The sequence below is a fragment of the Platichthys flesus genome, chromosome 6, assembly GCF_949316205.1.
Source record: "Platichthys flesus chromosome 6, fPlaFle2.1, whole genome shotgun sequence".
Classification (NCBI taxonomy): domain Eukaryota; kingdom Metazoa; phylum Chordata; class Actinopteri; order Pleuronectiformes; family Pleuronectidae; genus Platichthys; species Platichthys flesus.
In genome coordinates, this window is record NC_084950.1 from 15059002 (window position 1) to 15079272 (window position 20271).

The following is a 20271-nucleotide window of genomic DNA, read 5'->3' on the forward strand; positions in this document are numbered from 1 at the left end:
CAGCATTTGTTGCTGTGTAGCTGTAAAAGTACCGACATTAACATGGTGCAATGTTGGCCACTCCTTGTTTACATATTTGATCCTGCTCAGACAGGAACAATACCAGACCTTCCCCTGCCTCGCCCTTATTTCAGCTTGTTTTTTCATTGCCGGTACAAACACACACACACACACACACACACACACACACACACACACACACACACACACACACACACACACACACACACACACACACACACATTACTCTGCCCTCTGCTGGACGATTAAATTGGATTAAAACAATTTCTAAGCGTTTACATTAAATCGATTCTTTCCCTGATTGACACAAACATCAGATCCTGAAACCATTTTCCCAACAGTAGAAAATACAAAAAACATAAAACATCAGTCATAGGTGAAAGGAAATATATAAAACGGTTATATTTAGATTTTTAACAACACATCATAAAGAAAAGCAAAATATTTAGCTACATAACAGGGATCAATATAAAGCCACGCCGATGGAGATCTTCATATAGGTGGTCAGTGTTAGAGCTGAGGGTAGTGCGGCTCATATGTCCTCAGAGACCAGGCAGTAGAAGTCTGTGCGGGCTCCGTAGTTGCGAGAGCCCAAGTCGGACACGTCGATGTCCGAGGGTCGGGGCTCGGTGGCTGTGACGGGGGCAGCAGGGAGGACCGGAGCTTTTCCGGCCCGAGCCTTGTACACGGGGAGGCGGAGCCCTGCAACAGAAAGATAAAAAAGTGGAGGAATCCAAATTCAAAAATCAATGAAAATGTGTTTGTTTTTTTTACCTTTTTGTTTAAACTGTGATTTTATTTTTATGTAACTCACACAAATGTATAGTTTGGTGCCATGACACCACGCCTTCATACAGAGCTTGACTAATTGAGATAACATGTCATATTATTATAGCATTTACTGCTGAGAAGTTTGATAACGTGGAAACGGCCGCCATTATACACTGATATTATCTCAATATAAACAGATAGAGAGCTAATCTGGCAATAAAATGAGTTATAAAATCCACCCACTGACACAACTGACGCTCACTGATGAACAAGGACTGCTTCATTTCATTCATTTTACCGCTTTGAAAGAGAACATGTTGTCCAGGTTGTCTCTGATCGCCCTCCCCTTGACACAAGGTTTCAAAATGGTGTATTTATAGCCAGCACCAAATCCCATATAAACAACCTGCTGTATTATCCTGGGTAACTCTATTGGAGTTGATAGGATGATTTATCTTTGGAAGAAGTCAGACAGACTTTTTCCAACAAAGTAAATACACGTATCACCATCACAGACAAGCCAATACAGCAGATATGTTCAAGTATTGGGATTTCCTAATATGGAATTAATTGTATTGAATTTTAAACTTGTACATAGAACCTGATACTTCTCACCCTAATTTGTACAAGTTAGTTCAACTTCATAAGATGTTTCTTTAATTTGCATTTGTAAAAAGAATTTGTTTTTTTAGTATATGCAAAGGTATTTGCATTGTCATATAAAGAGTCAGGAGTGAATGTTATATTAGTGACTGCTGCTCTTACCCAGATCTCCAGCTGGGTCAATATCTGAGTTGCAGTTCAGGTAGTCGGGTTCGAGGCTCAGCATGGGGTCTTTGTCGTCTTGAAGCATAGTCTGTGGGTCGCCTGCGTACCCAGCGTGGAAAGGGACCTGGCGAGGCATCGATAAGTCCAGCTCCTTCCAGAAGACTGAGGAAGGAGTCTGTGAGCACAGGGACCAAACATAACCCTGTGCTGTTAGAGTCAGACTGAGCCATTATTTATTCATGAAGCATAAATAGCCTTGACGCTAATATCGTATTATATAGTACTGTTTATACTGTGCATACATATTCATATCCATTACATGACACATTTTACTAAAATAAAGTAAAAATAGCATAATATGTTGTTGGCAAATTATTTAACAGTATCAGAACTGTCCAGACTGTCTGTTCTGATTTGGATTTGCAGTGTAGAATCTGATCACACCACATCCACAGAGTCCTGAGGAAGCAGAGTACATGAGTCACTTCTGAATTCTGATATTGAATGTTTTGAAGGAAATTAAAACCAAGGTTTGAGGATATTTAAGGCATCTGTTTAATATTCACATCATTCAAAATCATCGTATCTTATTAATCCCTTCAAACGAAGGGGAGAGAGAGACGCAGGGCAAAACCTAGATATAATAGATATAACATTTATAAGGTATTCTGCGTAAAGAGTAATAAATTCTGTCAACGAGTTAACTTACAGTAAATACTACCAAATATTATTCATAATAACACTGTTTAAACCCCCCCCCCAGGTGCATTTTTACAGTGGCTCTCACCACAGAGTTGTGTCTCCAGGTGAGGACAGTGAGGCGGTGCTGCTGCTCACTCAGCTGCTCCTTCACCTCAGGCCTCATGCGTTTGGACTGACCCTCCAACATGATGAAGATGGGCCGCTGACAAATCTCCAACAAGTGCAGAAAGCCCTGTCTGAAAGACACACACACACACACAGAAACAGTGTCACGTATACACATAGACACTGAGATATATCACAACAACACTTACATTGAGCAGTACATTGTAATGACGCCACATTAATTGAGCTTGGGCGTGTGTGTGTGTGTGCTGTTTGTGAGTCTGACCTGAAGTTACTGCAGCACCAGTCCTGCTCAAGGTAAGCATGAGAGAGCAACACGATGAGACGCCGGGAACGACTCATGTTCATTAACAACTCTGCAGAAGGTTCTGGAGACACAATGTGTATTGTTTGAAGAAGCAAATCTTCAAGTGGCAAACCACATCAACCCAAAATCCAGTATCTCTGATTATTAAGCAACATAAAAAAATATAAGACATGCATTTACCCTTGAGAGAACCCCTATTTTGTCAGTTTAACACTTTTCATTTTGCCTCTAAATTCATTGTAATCTTTTTTTCAGCACAATATTTTCCTATGATTACTAGAATATAGTTTTTTCACTTTGACACAGTATATCAACATATTGGACCCAAAACCACACAAGAAACATAAAATCTGATTTGTGTTTCTTGCTATGAAAACCACAATCATGCTCAACAAAGCCCTTTCAAAGTTGCAAATGCCAAGATATTATTGTAAAACTGAAAGAGCCTCATCAAGTGTTTCTCAATATGATGGAAATAACACCGGCTCAATCTTGGATACTTTTAGGGACATGTAAATATTCATATCAAATCTATATCATCGTATTTCCATTTTTGCTTGGCCTATAAACACCATATACAAACTTGCATAGAGTTTCATGTTAGCACTTTTGACTGGAGTTGAGAAGAGCAATGCATGTGGCTCTGTTCTATAACCTGGGACAGTCATGTACTTTGATCATGCTGCTATGATAAGAGACTCCTGAGAGTTAATGTTTTGCTAAATATTGCCGTAACAGTTAAAAACAAGGGAAAAATAACAGCCCAAAATTTGCAAGACAGGATATTTATGCAGTTTGAACTGACCTCCACCAGGTAGGATGTCGTTGTCATTGAGATGCACTTTGTAGCCACTTTTATTTTCCAGGTGAGGTTTAAGAATAAAGTTGACAAACTTCCTGTCATAGTCGTTGTTCACATACGAGATGTAGGCATCATATAATTTCCCGTCTGATGACACAGAGAAACACAAACATATTCGTGGGACTTTACTGCTGCATCATCTTTGGTATTTAATGGCACCTCAGCATCAGTCTCACCGTTGAGCTCATAGTCTCCGTAGGAGTTCCTGTACCACAGTTTGATGTTCAGGTGACACCTGGAGTACACGACAGCAGCTACAGCCAGGAGGACGAGGAGGAAGACGGCTGCAATGACAGCAGCTGTGTGGCTGGGTCTGTCTGAACACAAACACAAATAATGATATGAATAAAATAAGCAAACAATAGATGATTTCTGTTTGTAGAGTGTAGCTGGATAAACAAATTATTGATGCATAATCAATTCAAAGATGAGTTAATTCATGTTGAAAATCCCAAGGAAATTGAACTGGTAACACTGGTGCTGACATATTAACTACTGGGCCAGGGTCCTTGCTATAGGTTAATGTGCTGTGAGACAGTAGGTGCCTTGTGTGGAGCTGGCCGGTTTGAATCCTAGACGTATAAAGATGTGCAGCATGTCAGCTTCCTAAAAGTGAATGTCTCGATTGCCCTCTGGTGGCTTTTTACGACACTGGTGTTTGTTTCAGTGCAAATTTTTCTGTTAAATTTGGTTTTAAAACAAATATTTGTTTTTTGATGCTATGAACATACTGTATATAATTTATTTCTCTATTACCTACTTTAATCACTTTAATCAGTGAGTGTTTATCTACCTTCTTAAAATCAGTTTTCACAGCCATTAACCGTCTTTTTGTGTTTATACTGAGGATATTTTGGCTTCATTTCTGGATAGCGTGAGGAAGCAGAGACCTGTCGTCCATTTTTATATACAAACTATAGTTTAAATACACTGATCCCAAGTACAGTTTCATATGAGTTTTGTTGTAGGTAAACTATTGGACATATTCTGTGCCACATTTTAGCTATGTAATCTTCTGTCCCCATATTCTCTCTGATCTGCTTTGTCTAGTTTGTGTGTGTCTTTTTGTTTGTTTTTCATTTTTATTACATTTTATTGGTGTGTACATTTTAACACAATATGACACAAGATGCAAAACATCAAAAACCCAGCATTTACTGTGTCCTGAGTTTTCTTACTTGAATTTTGCAGGCTGAAAACAGAGGAGACATTCCTCACTGTGCAGCTGTAGAGCCCAAAATCCTCCAGCTCCTTGATGGTGATCACCAACACACTGTTCACCATCAGCTGGCCGGCAGCAGGAGACCTGATACGCAGGACAGACAACTCAGTTTTACCATCACCCTCAAACACATCATGATAATAATATTCTAAAAGTCTTAAAATCACCATGAGGAGGTGCTCTGGGTGTAAAGAGTGAGGTTGGAGAGTGATCGACCATCTTTACTCCACTGCAGCGAGTTGTCACATTCCTCCACACTTTGGTCCCAGAGGAGGAGAGCAGTGCAGTTCAGTGTCACTGAGGTTCCCACATTCCCCCACAGTCTGTTCAGGCCTGCGCTGGGTTCAAATCCAGGTGCTTTGGAACACTGGGGCTCTGTGTTGAGACATACCACTGTTATCTGTGTTCACTGCTGGAGCTGCAAACAATAGAGGCCTTCATCACACGGCCTAATAAGACTCACTGAAACAAAATGCTTCCATGCAGGTGCAGACAGCAGATTCAAGTATACTGCAGAGGCAAATGATAGCTTATCAGGAAAGCTGCACGATTACAGTATCAGGGTTTTTGGTGACTTCATGAAACTATAAGCAATATTTACCCTTAACTACGAGTCGCACGGTGAAGGAGGCTGTGCCGTTGCCCTGTTGCATACACGTGTAATTCCCTTGGTCTTCCAAGGAGAGGCGGGTAAACTCCAGGGAGGCGTTCCCCTCCTGATGGTGGAGCTGCTGACAGTCCTTCTGCCAGGTGAGCCGCGGCGGAAGAGGCGCCAGAGGGCAGATCAGCCGATATGGAGGCCCCTGCTGCCCCGTGTAGACCACCTGTTCCTTAAACCTGCTCTCATCCACGCACGTCTGAGCTACAAATACAAATACAGAGGGGGCTGACACCGTGGGCTTCATGTGAGGGGGGAAACAATGCAAGGTTTTCTGTTCCAAAAAAGGTTCTGATGCTTCTACTCAGGGAAAATCCTGGGTCCGGGTATCAACCCTGCACCAGGTCTCCCTTATTCCCAGAACCTGCTTTAACCTTAAAAACAGTGTCAGCGAGTGAATCAAAATATATGCAACTTATAGATAGAAAAAGCACATTTAAACTATATTGAATATAGGCTTTTTTGTGGGTGTTGCTGCCTCCCATAGTCCAAAGACTTGCAGATTGTGGGTTGGGTCGATTGGAGATTCTAAATTGACTGAAGGTGTGAACGTGAGAGTGGATAATGGTTTGTCTCTGTAAGTTGGCCCCGTGATGTGCTGGTGACCAGTCCAGGGTGAGTCCTGCCTCTCGCCCAACGTCGGCTGGGATTGGTTGCAGCGCCCCCCACGACCCTTGAGATCCTAAGTGGTATAGATAATGGATGGATCGATGGATGGAGCTGCAACATGGTCAATACTCCATCTAAGTATAAAGGGATAGTTCACTGACAAATTTAACATCAATGATTATTTTCCCACCAACGTGAGAGTGGATGATGGTTTGTCTCTGTAGGTTGGCCCCGTGATGTGCTGGTGACCAGTCCAGGGTGAATCCTGCCTCTCGCCCAACGTCGGTTGGGATTGGCTACAGCGCCCCCCACGACCCTTGAGATCCTAAGTGGTATAGATAATGGACGGATGTATGGATGGAGCTGCAACATGGTCAATACTCCATCTAAGTACAAAGGGATAGTTCACTGACAAATTTAACATCAATGATTATTTTCCCACCACAATGGCGATGGAAGGGGGGGGGGGGGGGGGAAGTGTTCACAAGTCCACTGAACACTAACCCTGGAGATTCATAACAGCTTTGCAGCCAAATCGAATACAATTAGAACCTGATCGAGACATAGTTAAATGTCGGGGATAATGGACACTTGGATGACAACACAGGAGGAGCATGGAGGCAGTTTGTTGTTCGAAGCAGTAGTCACCCGTTACTTGACTTGTACTGGACTTGGCTGCAACGCTGTTTACCGCTGAAACTCCCCAAAAATGGTTTTCGTGGGCTCAAACACTTCACCCACTCCTTCACCGTCATAGTGGTGAGTGGATAATGAGTGAATTAAAAATTTAAGGGGGAACTATCCCTTTAAGGAAAATATTGAGGCAGAAGTACTTCAACCTAATGAGAATAAATACTTCCAATGTTCAAACTCTTTCAAATGGCTTTGTTTCTTTCAGCGAAAACACAACAGCCTGTGGAGAAAGACATTTAACACAAACTCTACATCAGACTTTGTTTAGCTTCAGTGCAGCTAAGGACACGCAGTGAGTCTGTAATGGAGCATGAAGGTGATCCTGTTTACTCTCTCACCCTCCGAGCTAATGTGTGTTTAGCTAAATACAAAAAAAAAAAACTTTTCAGTTGGAAAGTCACGTGCACAACAGGACACAACAGAAAGCTATTCAAACTAACGCCTCAATAAATATGGACCTGTTCTTCGACATATATTCAGCGCATGTGCACCTTGTGAATCACGTGACCAAAACCCACAACCTGCACAACTGCTCTCGCTGGTTTTCCCTGACTTTACTTTGACTTATACTTTTCTAAAGCAGTTTCTTGAACACACGGCAACACTTCCGGGTCCAAAGGACAGGTCGGGTCCTCGTGTTGCCAAGCGACAGCATGACCCTTCTGTTTATTCACCCAGATGTACTCACTACAATATATATATATATATATATATATATATATATATATATATATATATATATATATATAAAGGTCATAACAGAGATTCGTGCCCAGAATATAGTGTGCAGCTATGAACACATTCACATTATAGAGGTTTGACTACATGACTCCTGTCTGAAGGAGTCATAAGAAGAGGAACTCACCGTGACTGAGGAGGCTCCATGAGCCGGTGCTCAGCAACAGGAGAGCGGCTACTGTCACCGCCATGAGCCGCCGCTCTGCTCCTCCGGCTCCGTCCTCCGCTGAGAGATGAACCGACACGTGTGAGTTTCTCGTGTCTACATCACATCCTCGGAGACCCAGTGACAGTTAGTGACAGTTCAGTGACATGGAGCGGAGCTGAGCTGCACCTGGACGGACCTGAAAATCAGCTTCCTATTGGCTCCCCCGTGGACACGTGGCGGCAGCGCTGACTTCCACCTGCGCTGCGGTGAAACTTTTTTCTCCTGTACCGTTTGAAAGGTTTCGCTTTATTCTGAACGGGGTTTATTTCTGGAGTTTAGTTAAACAAATCAGTAAATTCACTGTTTATCTACATGTTTGACCCAATGGACCCCCCCCCCCACACTCCCACTCACAACAACAACCAGAGGACACAAAAAAGTAGGTCAATAAATAATAATAATAACAATAACAATCATAATTATAATCACAAGTTAAGAGAAAGACAAAAAAGCAAGCCGTGGTTATAAACGGGTATGTGATAATAAATTGTTCAGGTTCTATAACATTATACGCTATTATCCACGGGACTGATGTACTGTACACAAAGATTAGTACAAGTACAAGAGGATCCCTAGGAAATGTCAACACAATGTCAAGGAGCTCAATGTTAGCCCACCAAATGAGGCGAGGGGAGCTGATGACATTTTATATTTCATTTTTGATTAATGACCTCTTTACGTGTTTCTCACTATGTTTTAACTAATCAATAATGCAGGTAAAGGTCATTAATCAAGATGTTTAATCACTAAGTCTTAAATTGTTGATAAATAATAGCATCATGAATGATTATACCTTAACTATGAAGTATTAGTAAGTTTGTTACAAGACATTCTTAAAGGGTAGTGTTACCTGTACAAATTGTATATATACACAGACTATACTTTACAGTAGAGTGTAGTGTATTTTTTATGTGTATATGTTTATATATTGTATACATTTATATACGCACATATACAGTAACACACATATATGTGTGTGTATGTGTGCGCGTTTATATATAAATATATATATACACATTAATATACATACATTGTATATATCATATTTGTATATATATACATGTATTTTTGTGTATAAGTGTGTGTGTGGGAAAATATGTATATTAGCAATTTTTTTATGTAATCTACCACATACTTTATAACTGCATGAAATTTCATAAGGACAAAAGTTTCCTTTATTGGTTAATAAAAAATATTATAAGGCAAACATTGTCATGTCTGAATTACAAAAGACACCATCAGATCTGCAGTAATGCAACAATCATCACAGCGCTTCTTACAATATAAGGCAACATGTTAACACACGATCGGTACTGTATTCACAGTAGCAGTATAATTTATCTGTAGGCGTTCAATAAAAACACTGACATACCACTCACAGATATAGCGATCCAACAGAAAGCTGTCAGTGCATTCCTAGAATAAGAATAATCTCATGTAAGGTTAGTAAAATCTGTTTCCTTTCTGTACACTAGTTCTATTAAAGAAAAATTTGCCTCCATTCAAAGTCCATTTCCTGTATGAGAAACCCAGAAGCTTAACATCTGAAAGCAAACGATAAGGGAAAGAGAGAGGCCTCCGTCTGAACTCTTCACAGAGATGACGAATGGCTTTGAAATTGACTCAACACTGATAGTCTGGACACTTTAATGCACGAGGCGACACTGGATTTCTGTTCTCAAGGAGAAACGTGGTCTGTTTAAGTTGCTGCCTGCCGTCACGGTACAAATGACCTGCAAGGAACAAACACAAACATAGGTTAGTTGTTCCATCTTTGTCAAAGAACCCAAGACACAACAGAGCAGTCTGAATTTTCAGCATTGAGGAAAATAATTCATGGATTTAAAAAAGAAAAGAAAGTGGTATATTTAGAGGTATACTACTTATGTTTGCCATGGCAGTCCAACCACATGCCACGTGACACTAACCTGAGTTCCTCCTTCAGTCTGTTGAGTTTATCAAAGAGTTTGTCGTTCTTGACCTGAAGGGGAGCGCCCGGCACAAACCAGGCTGCAATGAACTTGCATATGACGACAACATGCTGCAAGCAGAGACGTAAAGGTTAGACATGTAGTCTTTCATTAGAGGTAACACTGTTATACATATTTGAAACTAAACTCTGACCATCTGAGTTTGAACTATGACAAAGCTGGTCTGTTGTTGGGGATTCGTAAATACATTTAAAAAAGAAATTCATCAGTTCTTTACTAATTATCTCAATGGAAAATAGCTTACTTCAAAGAGGATGACAAATGCAAAGCGCACGGCTAGTATTAGCCAGAACTGTGGGGTTAAACTGTAGTCCTCGGGACTCCTGTAGTCTTTATAGCTGTGAAGAGAGAAAGAAAAGAAAGCTGATGTTATCTCCCACTTATTTAAAATCTTAACCCACACAGTGTGGACAAGATGCAGTGACGGCAATCACTGCTTTCAAATCTTTTGTTAGTTAAAAGTTATATGTTTTGACTTTGGCTTTTTGCAAATAACAATTGTATTTCTAACAAATACAATTAAAACAGAACAAACCTGCAGGAGGTGACATTTAAACCATCATGAGTGGTCATCTGAAAGGCTGTGAACTCTTGGCGTATGATCTGGTTATCCATTCGTGCAATGGAGAGAGTGTTGTTGATGTAGCCAGCCATGCAGCTTGAAAAAAAAACAAGAAGAGCCTATTTAAAGAATGTGTTGCTCACAAAATGAGAAAACAAACATTTTCTGTAAGACTACACATATCTCACTCAATATCTGTCGCCGTGCTATTAGCACATGGGCCAAAGTAGTAACGGTACACCAGTCGAGGGACGAAGTTCGAGGACACGCCAATGACCAACCCATTAGCAATGACGGCTAAGACACCGATAGCCTCCAACACGTCTATCCACACACCTGAGGGGGAAACAATATTCATATGTGAACATGCAAACATTATTGAAATTATCAGAGGTTCTGCAGTTTTAAGGTAGTATGAGGAATTTAGGAAAAACTGACGTGATCTAAATATTGTAAAATCTATAGTATAGACAAGGAATATTAAATACCTTGGTTGATAAATAAGTGTAGTTGAATTACAAATATATTAAGTCCTGGCCTTACGGTTGAGGTTTAAAATGTGGCACTCACACTTTTGGTATTGTGAGAAATTTAGAAAGACTTGGGAGAACATCGGACGATGGATTTCAACAACATTTAGACATATGCTTCAATTCAACATTATTGAAATATTGATATTATATTATATTATATATTATATCCTCACCAATATCGTTGGTTTTCTTGGGGATGAGTCTCCGCTCCAGAGTGACCATCTTAATGGCGTCCAAGCGTATCTCAATGACATTATTAAACAGGGCTAGAAGAGGAGCGAGAGGAAATGCTGCCACAAATATGGTGGTAAAGCTGAACTGGATCACTGAGGAGAGAGCAAAGTAAATATTATTTTGTATAGTACATCTACGTTGTGATGTTGTTTAAGCTTTCTGCGGAGTACAGACCTATTTCCAGAAACTCATTAAACAGACTGAAGGAGTTGACATCATTGAGGCGATAGTTGCTTTCCCAGTCTCGAAGCTTGCAGTTATCACACAGCTCAGCCCCTTTGCTCTCATCCAAATCGTTCTTCAGGTAGCAGTTACCACATCTCCTCTCCAGCTTCCGGTTTTTTCTCCTTTTGAACCACCTGCAGAACCAGCTGATACACAAAACAGACAACTGTCACCAGCGTGGACATTAGGAAAGTAAATCTTACATCGGACATGAACATTATTTATCGAAAATATGCTTTATACTCACGGGCCAGTGAACTCGACTACGTTGCTAATGGTTTGCTTGAGTACCATTATAATTGCCATTTGGATGAACAGGTCCGTGAGACATCCACTCGGGTGACACTGCCCGAAAGAGATTGAAATGTTTGGAACTAATCAGACACAACATCATTTTGTCTAATGGGGGAAGATTCTACTCATGAAATGCAGGTTTTAGGTGCGATAGAGACGTTTGCTCACTTCCTCAAGTCTCCACTTCCCTGCGATCCGTACATAACCACCAGGATGACCATTGATCCTGTCGCAAGAGTCACAAAAACAAGTGATTATTATGCTGCTCTTGTAACACAGTGACACAGTGTGAGCCACGACATTGAAACCTGCAGGCACCAAGATGTGAGCATCAGATCCTTTAAACCCTGTAAGTGGCAGATGGGGCCTCCATAGATAGGACCTTGTTTCTCCTACAGATGCTGGATTGTGAATGTGTTTCTATGACAATGTAAGCGTTTGAAACCTGGATGATAGAGTTACGTTTCTATTGTTATCTTAATGAGTTAGAAAGTATTTATAATGTTATAGTTATTGTAGTTTTGTGCGGAAAAATTAAGCGTAGATGTGGATCGACACAAGTTTATAGGGCCAGGTCGTTGAGCATATAGTCGGTACGGAGCCTTGCTGAAATGTAATGTTACGTTGGATGAGCTGTAGTGATGCTGGAGGTATGTTCAAATAAACACTTTTCAAGTTTTCCTGCCTCAAGAGTGACTACATTGGGTTTTCACATTAAGGTCCGCTTAAGTTTATTGGAACACCAGACAAAACAAGACACTAGTGGCCTACAGGAGCTTGGATCATGGTGAACGGCCAATATGTAGAGTGGCAGGGAACCTTATCCTGCTGAGAGAGGCCACTGCCGTCAAGGATTCCAGACTTAGGGTACTTGGTCTGTAATAAGGTTTCCCAAGCAGCACACTGCCTCCACCCTGCTGGAGTGCATCCTGTTTCCACACCTTCTACCAGTGCTCCATTATCCTGTTCTGCTGCTCATGTGCCAATCGTCAGTTTTTTCAGCAGTGGACCGGGGTCAGGGGGTCACCATGGCAACTCAGACAGGCTGTGGCAATGCAGTCTCATACTTGGCAAACTGTGAGGTCTGTTTGTTTGTGTGTGTGTGTTTGTGTTCTGACAGCTTTGCATCCTGGCCATCATCCTACCCCTGAGGGATGGGATCAAACGCGTGAGCCTTCACTTCCCACATGTGTCAACAAGCCTTGGACATAACTCGATGATGCGTATTCATGTCGGACCACTGGATACCAGGAACATTCCTCAAGACCTTCTGTTTCTAGAAATGTTCTGACCCAGTTGTTCCATTTAGCCCCTTTCAAAGTCACTCAGTTCCTCATGACTACACATATTTCTCCGAATATCAACTGCTAGGACTGATTGTTCTAATATTTAGTTTCCTATTGTACCCCCATAACAAGAACATCTGTAAAAATGTTGTGGCTGATGAGTGCATTTCAACCTCTGACAGTCAACAAACACTGATATTGAAGTATTGAAGTTCTCACCTGCCGAGGAAAAAGGCCACGTAGAAGAGCGAGGAGAAGTAGGTGAAGAACTGGAAGGTGAACATCTTGACAGTGAAACTTTTCTCTGTGGTAGTGAATGATCTGGTTTCCTCTGGTGAAGACAGACCTCAAGTCAGTGTGTTAGAATGACCGCATTTCACTATTTGACCAGTGGAGGGCACAATATCACATACTGAGCAGAATCCTTATTACAAAGATTTTGGAACTCACCTAAATCATGTTAGTTCCTCAGTTAACATCTAATTGATCTTAAATATTTGCCCACCCATATTTGGTGAATAAATTATTGTAATATGATAACATGTTTGAGTTTTCATATCTAATGATCTTTAAGAAATAACAAGTTAAATCTGAGGTTATTTAAAAAAATATATATATAATAAAGCATATAATAAAAATATAAGAGCTTGAACTGCCATGTTACAGAAGGTACAGCACATGTTGTTTGCGTGTTTGTGAGCTCTGTAAAATAATACAGAGCCCTGTGTTTTTATGGACTTCTGACTCGGACTCTTTCTTCAGATTTTATTATCGGGAATGACTTTTGCCACTCATGCCTCGTCTGTTTCCCTGCTCTGACTATCACCTGACCTATAATGCATCTTTACAACTACTCTGATATGGGGGCCCAGGTCCAATATCCACCCTACCTCATGAAACACGCCTTCACAATGCACAATAAAGACATTGAGTATGTTAACTTATTATCTGCAGCTCTTTCTTAAGTGCATAGTTCAAAGGATTCGAGTTGAGGGACTGAACAGCTTTCAGTCTCTCTCAGCCTCATCATTTATGTTGTCAAGCTGCTGCCGTGTGCAGGAAGATATTTTCCTGTGTAAACCTGTTGCTAGGCTGTGTGTTATCTGTGTCAGACCTGCTTTCAGCCTGATTAACTGCTGTACTGCCGTAGCACTCTAATATTTGTTTTCTTATTTTCCCTCCCCACCCACTGACAACTGTTACTGGTGATTCAAGAATTTCTCATTTAACGTTTAGAATCCTTCTATACTAAAAGCTGTACGACACAGGATGTTTTAGCGCTAATGTTTAAACATTCACAGCACAGTTCATCGGCATCCATTTAAATTATGAAAATAAACATGAACACACCTAGTTGACACAGCTTCATGGCCACAATCCTGTTTATCTGCAAAGACAAAGACGAGGTCAGAGTCAGAGCGAGTGATACCGCCACGGCACAAACGCACATTAAGAGACCTGTGTACCCGAGTCATGACGGTGATGACGAGGTAATGGAGGACGGCGCCCAGCATCATTGCTCCACTGTTGGAGTGGGTGCTCAGGAACTCCCATGATCCCTCAGCCAAGAGTACGGCTGCAATCACCCTGAACACCACCAAGGCGTGTGTCAGGCCGATGATCACCAGTATCTGTGGAAACACAGTAACACGCATTGGTCGTATTATACTTGTGTTGGCCTCCATTAACAACTATGCATTTTTTTCCTGGTGAATAATTTATGGATCTTGATGACAGAAATCTGGTTTGTTTAGAGGACAGACATCTATGAGTGTGTGAAACTGGGCGAGGCTGGATTGAATTTAAAAGGTATGCAGGGCAGAGGTAAAACGAGAGCCAATCTTGTTTTACCTGAAACTTGAATCATACTGTAACGTGATTCTTATCTTAGCATCAGTAAAATGTTATCATGAATGTAATACAAAACAAGGAGTCTGACACTGTGCCAGCATAAAATATGTGAAGAGCGTCAAAGTCAAAAAAACAATTCACCCACCATGGCTGTGACAAAGATCAAAACCAAGGTGGTGCGCAGGTAGGAGTGCTTGTACTTCTTGGGTTCACAGGTTGGGTTGTTCACAATTTCCAGGATTAGTTCCTCCTATGATTGAATTCAAGAGAGAAGAAAAACACCTTGAATTCCAGAGTGAGAACTGACCAGGTTGTACTGAAATGAGCTGTAATGTATTAAAGTGATCTTACCTCCTCCTCACACCAGTCAAACACTTTCCATTCACACACATAGGAAGCTCGATGTCTCTTCCAAAATTCCAAAAACAGTGTTGCTGTGAAAAACATTCAAACCAAATAACTTAGTAAATTGATTGTTCAAAATGCGGCTGCTCATATTTTAACCGAAACAAACGTTTGTGTATCGCGCCGATCCTTGCATCCCTTCACTGGTTGCTGGTTAAATTCAGGATTGATTTTAGGATTCTTTTAATAACTTTCAAAGCTCAACATGGGCTGCCCCTTCGCAGCTCTTATCTCCGTATAATCCTAGTCGCATCCCTAAATCGACCAGTGTGTCCTTGTTAGAAGTCCCTAGGTCAAGGCTGACTACTCAGTGTGACCGGTTATCTCTGTCAGGACCCCGAGGCTCCGGGAACTCCCTACCTGAAGAGATTAGGCTCACTAACTGACTACCTATCTATCAAATTAGTTTTTTTTATTGGAAAGCATTTTTAACATGCGATTTGTAACTCTGGAACTACTGTGTTGTTTTATCTCCTTTTATTCCTCGTCTTACTTTTATTGCAACCACATTTTTTGTAGTTTCTTAAATAGTACAGCTTTTGACTCTGCTGCCAAAGACATTAGGTATTTACTTGAGTTAAAAAAGAAAGATTTGTTTTGTGAAGCACTTTGTTACCTTTTTTAGATCAGTGCTATTCAAATCAAGTAATTATTATTATTATTAATAAAATTATTATTATAATGTGTTCTAATCGACGACTGCTCAGCCACCCCCACCCACCGCCAGATGGCCAGGGCTGATTAATATATGAGTGGCCAGGACAAGTAGGTGCTGTCAGTGATGTGGCATCTCCTTGGCAGCACTTTCCTCAGGTATCAGAAAAAATCCAGGCAGTTGGAAAAGATCCATTTAAGGCAGATAATAGACTTATTTGTGCAAGTTGTCCTGTGTAGCCAAAAATCTGCATTAGAGAGGAGTTCTGCAGCCTTATTTTCTGTTATCTCAAATGTGTCCATCACACGGATTTTAAGGGCTAAGATGAATCCCTTAAACTCCTTTTAGCAAGGATCTGGATGCAGACAATACAATATAGAAGTACAAACATTCAGTATAGAAATACAGAAAGACTAAACTCACCCCATACAGCCATGAACATCGCAAAGAACACGGTGCCGTTGTTATCGAACAGCTGGCTCACCTGCAGAGAAACGTGAGAAGCGGTGAGCACCGACAGACACCTGCACCATTCAGATCTCTTACCAGAAAATGCACTGATGTACCTTGGCGTACGTGCAGGTGTCGGAGAGCTGCCAAACTTTGCATCTCTTGTCACAGAGTGGACACATGATGGTGTCAGCCTCGCACACCTCTTTTCTACAACACAATGTAAACGGTAAATAAACTGCATTTATAGCACTTTTCTAATCTTAGCGACCACTATACTTACATGAGGGGGGAGCTGTTGAAGAAGGCGAGGCCATAGAGGAAGACGATCACCCCGATGATGGCAGGAGGGATGAGCAGGTAGGTGTACCAGCCCAACCACAGGTAGTACAGGGCCACCTTCTCCCCAAAGTAGTTCCTGACATGAGCACGTACACACAGAGACACACACTTGCACTCATGAAATTGTAAACGAATATAAATGATTATACTAATGTTTATTTGTTTATTCAAAATAGGCAATAACAATATGCGTATGGTTTTATATATCAGCGTACTGAGACATAGTATTATGGCCGTGCAATTCTGAGATTCAGATAACGATCTTGTAATTACCAAGAAAAAGTCATAATATCATTAGGATAAAGTTGTAATGAGAGAAAAGTCTTAATATTGCAGGAAGTAAGGAGTAAGGAGAACCCGAGCTTGAGAGGGTTCAATCAGAGTACAGGCCTTCAGGACCCAAAATCTTGAACCTCTCTTATTCTGTCACCTCTGAGAATACCATGCATATGTTACCAATGACAGCCCTGCAGTCATTGGTAACATAAACAACTTCCTCCAAGTCTGTCTGGTTCTTATTTTGTCCAAAACACACTCAGTCACTTGTTGAATCTTTTCAAAGTCCTGGTCCCAAAGTGGTGCCGATGAGCCAAAAATATAAAGTGCTTTGTTATTTATAAAACACATACTTTTCAGTATATTATGAACTTATTCTCGAAAATTGAAATTTTCAATAATTTATCAATTTTTCCACTCTTAATGTTATAAGTGCACCTATAAACTAGAGCATGTTAGGATCGTGTCCTGCTGTTTACTCAGTATTCGACTGAATCTGTACATATTTCTTAATCATGAGTCCACACAATGACAGCATACTGTGTGCGCGTGAGTGAGTGTGTGTGCATGTGTGCGTGCGTGTGTGTGTGTGTTTGTCAAGGGGGTGGTGGCTTTGACATGTTTTTTGTTGCCTTTCTAAACCCTGAACCTGCTTCTCAGTGAGATGACATGTAAAACAATAATGCTGCAATATCTGCAACTGTGTACAAAGCAGTGCGATGAATAGGCTGTTGTGTTGCAGTCCAAACCTGACAGCAGTTATGGGTTGCCCTTGGAGACAGGCTGTCCATCGTGCCCAGTTCTCCTTCAGCTCTTTCTGTTTCTTTTTCTGGAAGCAGGAGCACAGAGAAATGAAAGGACAACACCAACATTAGGAGCTGTGTACAAACCGGTAAACATAACATACAGTAAACACAGTGTTTAGATGAGTGCACATGTAGCATTATATTCTTACACACACGTGTGCCCACTCTTTCCCAGATGAGTCACTGCATTAATATGTCTCCCATAAGATCTCTGTCAATAAATACTTGTTCGGCAGCTCCGTGTTGTTTTTGAAGCACCCTGCCAAGTTTGACTGCATGATTTTAGAAGCTTCTTAGAGAATCAAAACACTTCATTAACATGTGAAACAATAGAAGCTTCAATGTTGTTCTGATGGTTCGCTGACTTTTGATGGTTCACTGATTTGGAATTGTTTCTAGTCCACTAATCTACATGTAGGCATTCATATATTATTTATACATGTATCCAATTTTAGATGTATCTACACATAGACAAGTTAAATAGAGTTGCTCTGACAAAAGAGTATTTGGATCCCAGAGGAGTAAATAAAGGCACACACTGGCTTAATTGAATTATTCACATTAAAGTAACTATTAATCAAGTCTCATTGAGTGACTATGTTTATTAACTTGATGTAAAAAAAGATAAAGTGACAGTACCACACCTGCAAAAGGTTGAGATAATAAAAAGTTCAATAAGTTTTACCTCATGTAAGCAGAACTTCGCATCAAAAACCTTCGTCTTGATAAGATTATGCAGAAACTCTGGAGGATTCATAGACAAGAAGAATGATGGAAAACGTTATGAGCCCGGTTCAAAGCGAAGTCTCTTACAAATAAATCGGATAAGTCTTTTCTCACCTCCCGATTTGATAGGGGTGCGATTCAGAATGAAGTGGACGATCCTTATCCTGAAAAAAGGATACAAGCATCACAAAAATTAAGTTTTACTCAAGAGAACAAAGAGTGCCTCAGTCATTTGGGCAAGTACAGGTTAGCTGAGAGTTCAAGGAGGCTACACAGCTCTTACGCTGGGGATGCTCGCAACACATAGTTATAAAACAGAGGTGTATTGTCCTTTGTGATGACAGGATCAGATGAAACATAAACAATAACGAATGCTTTAAATAGCCTATCTGATTGTTTGAAAGGCCAGAAATAGCAACAGCAACATATTTCACCTGGTGCTCAGAGGCACACGGTCCCGACCCGAGCTCCAGTTACAAGCGTCCGACACTTTGAGCAGGTACCGGTACTTCTCAAAAATCTCTTGTGGCGCTCGGATCCCGTAGAAGACGCGGTCGTCGTCTATGATTTTCTGACAGAAAGCACAAACACGATGATTGAACAAATCGTGTCACATTGGCAAGAGGGAAAAAAATACTCGTTGACAAAGACTCACTGTGATTTTCATCTTCTTTTTCTTCAATTCCTCAATGTATTCAATTTGCTTCATGTAGGCCGCTGTCTGCTGGTCTCCAATCGTCTTGGCAACCAGGACGTAGTCGTAGGACATTGGGGTGTGCTTAGAGACACAGACGAGAGGATTTTATGGACTTCTGTAAATCAGAGTGGGCAGAGCATAGACTCACAGGGGACACATGAAGTCAACTTACCAACGGAGGGGGGGAATTCTGCTCCATGCCATTCTCTTTCACCACTCCGAATAGTTCCAGTAGTTCAAAACTGGACTGTTTAATAAGAGAAAAACATAATAATATTCATAAAAATACAAGGAGGAAATCACACAATGCTAGAAATCACCTACGTCAAGACTAAATGTTTACAATTGAAATAGTCACAGCCTGACTGACACATAACTTACATGATCATCATTAAAAAAACAAAAAAAACAGTTAGGTTAGACCAGTTTTGAAATCATCCACTCCTGAATATGTGCCTAAAGGTTAGTATCTCCCAAATAATTCTGAGCAACTATGACATGGGGGGTGTGTCGATGAATGCCACAGAGCTGACAGGAGAGAGAAACCTGCGGTGATACTGACTCACTGTCAGCGAGGAGGCTTCGATGTAACCGGACTGACACAATGAGCCGTGTTATTGTTACTTGCAGTAGAGTCCACACATTGTTACATGTACACTCAAGGTGTGGCAAACGTAGAAATGTAGAAATCCAGACAGTGAAGGACACCCACTCATCCTAAACATCACATTCAACCCCACGGATCAGATGGATTGTGAGGGGGGGAACACTACAAGCAACTTAACACAGCAGCTCCACAGGTAGCTGGCCTCAAAGCAGCTCCACGTATGTGACCCGATACCTGTTGTACCTATGTTGTGTGTGAGTGCGATCACCTACCTGCCTCTTGTGGCCGCGCATGGCGAGAAATGCGGATGGAGGCGACTTCTCGGAGAAAGAGGAACGGAAAAAAGAAAGAGAGAGAAGCTCCCGTCAACCATCCACTCAGTCAGGTCAGCGATGTGCCACACTGGGAAATGACATGATGGCTCTGGGTGGACTTCCGCACTTCCTCCGGGCACGAGCTTGTTGTCGTTTCACAAGCTGAGGAATGTGAAAGCGACTCCACCTGTGGCTGGTGTCAGTGTGTGTGTGCGCGTGTGCGTGTGAGTGTGAGTGTGTGTGTGAGGCTCCACCTGAAGCCTCCACCTATCGTCTCCGCTCAGTCACTCAGCGATGCGGTGAACACGGACAGACACACAGAGAGACAGTGA

The 20271-nt window shown here is 41.3% G+C and overlaps 2 protein-coding genes across 2 annotated transcripts; both read right to left on the reverse strand.

The window, feature by feature from the left end:
- Nucleotides 1–398: 398 nt before the first annotated feature.
- On the reverse strand, nucleotides 399–7843 carry sigirr (single immunoglobulin and toll-interleukin 1 receptor (TIR) domain). The gene is made up of 10 exons (XM_062389826.1): nucleotides 7605–7843; nucleotides 5381–5641; nucleotides 4947–5154; nucleotides 4736–4863; nucleotides 3734–3874; nucleotides 3501–3644; nucleotides 2654–2756; nucleotides 2348–2498; nucleotides 1558–1735; nucleotides 399–723 (listed from the first exon to the last, which is right to left on the reverse strand). Exons 1-10 carry the CDS (start codon nucleotides 7666–7668, stop codon nucleotides 554–556), a joined length of 1548 nt encoding a protein of 515 aa, XP_062245810.1. The 5' UTR covers nucleotides 7669–7843; the 3' UTR covers nucleotides 399–553.
- Nucleotides 7844–8832: 989 nt separating this feature from the next.
- On the reverse strand, nucleotides 8833–20271 carry LOC133955134 (anoctamin-9). Its single transcript, XM_062389811.1, has 24 exons — nucleotides 19898–20271; nucleotides 19191–19265; nucleotides 18977–19099; nucleotides 18756–18892; nucleotides 18436–18485; nucleotides 18281–18339; nucleotides 17539–17618; nucleotides 16455–16589; nucleotides 16288–16381; nucleotides 16145–16205; nucleotides 15013–15095; nucleotides 14807–14911; nucleotides 14277–14441; nucleotides 14161–14197; nucleotides 13030–13141; nucleotides 11693–11750; nucleotides 11478–11575; nucleotides 11180–11376; nucleotides 10945–11097; nucleotides 10427–10574; nucleotides 10212–10334; nucleotides 9921–10014; nucleotides 9614–9726; nucleotides 8833–9418 (listed from the first exon to the last, which is right to left on the reverse strand). The coding sequence occupies exons 1-24, from the start codon at nucleotides 19916–19918 to the stop codon at nucleotides 9403–9405; spliced, it is 2337 nt and encodes a 778-aa protein (XP_062245795.1). The 5' UTR covers nucleotides 19919–20271; the 3' UTR covers nucleotides 8833–9402.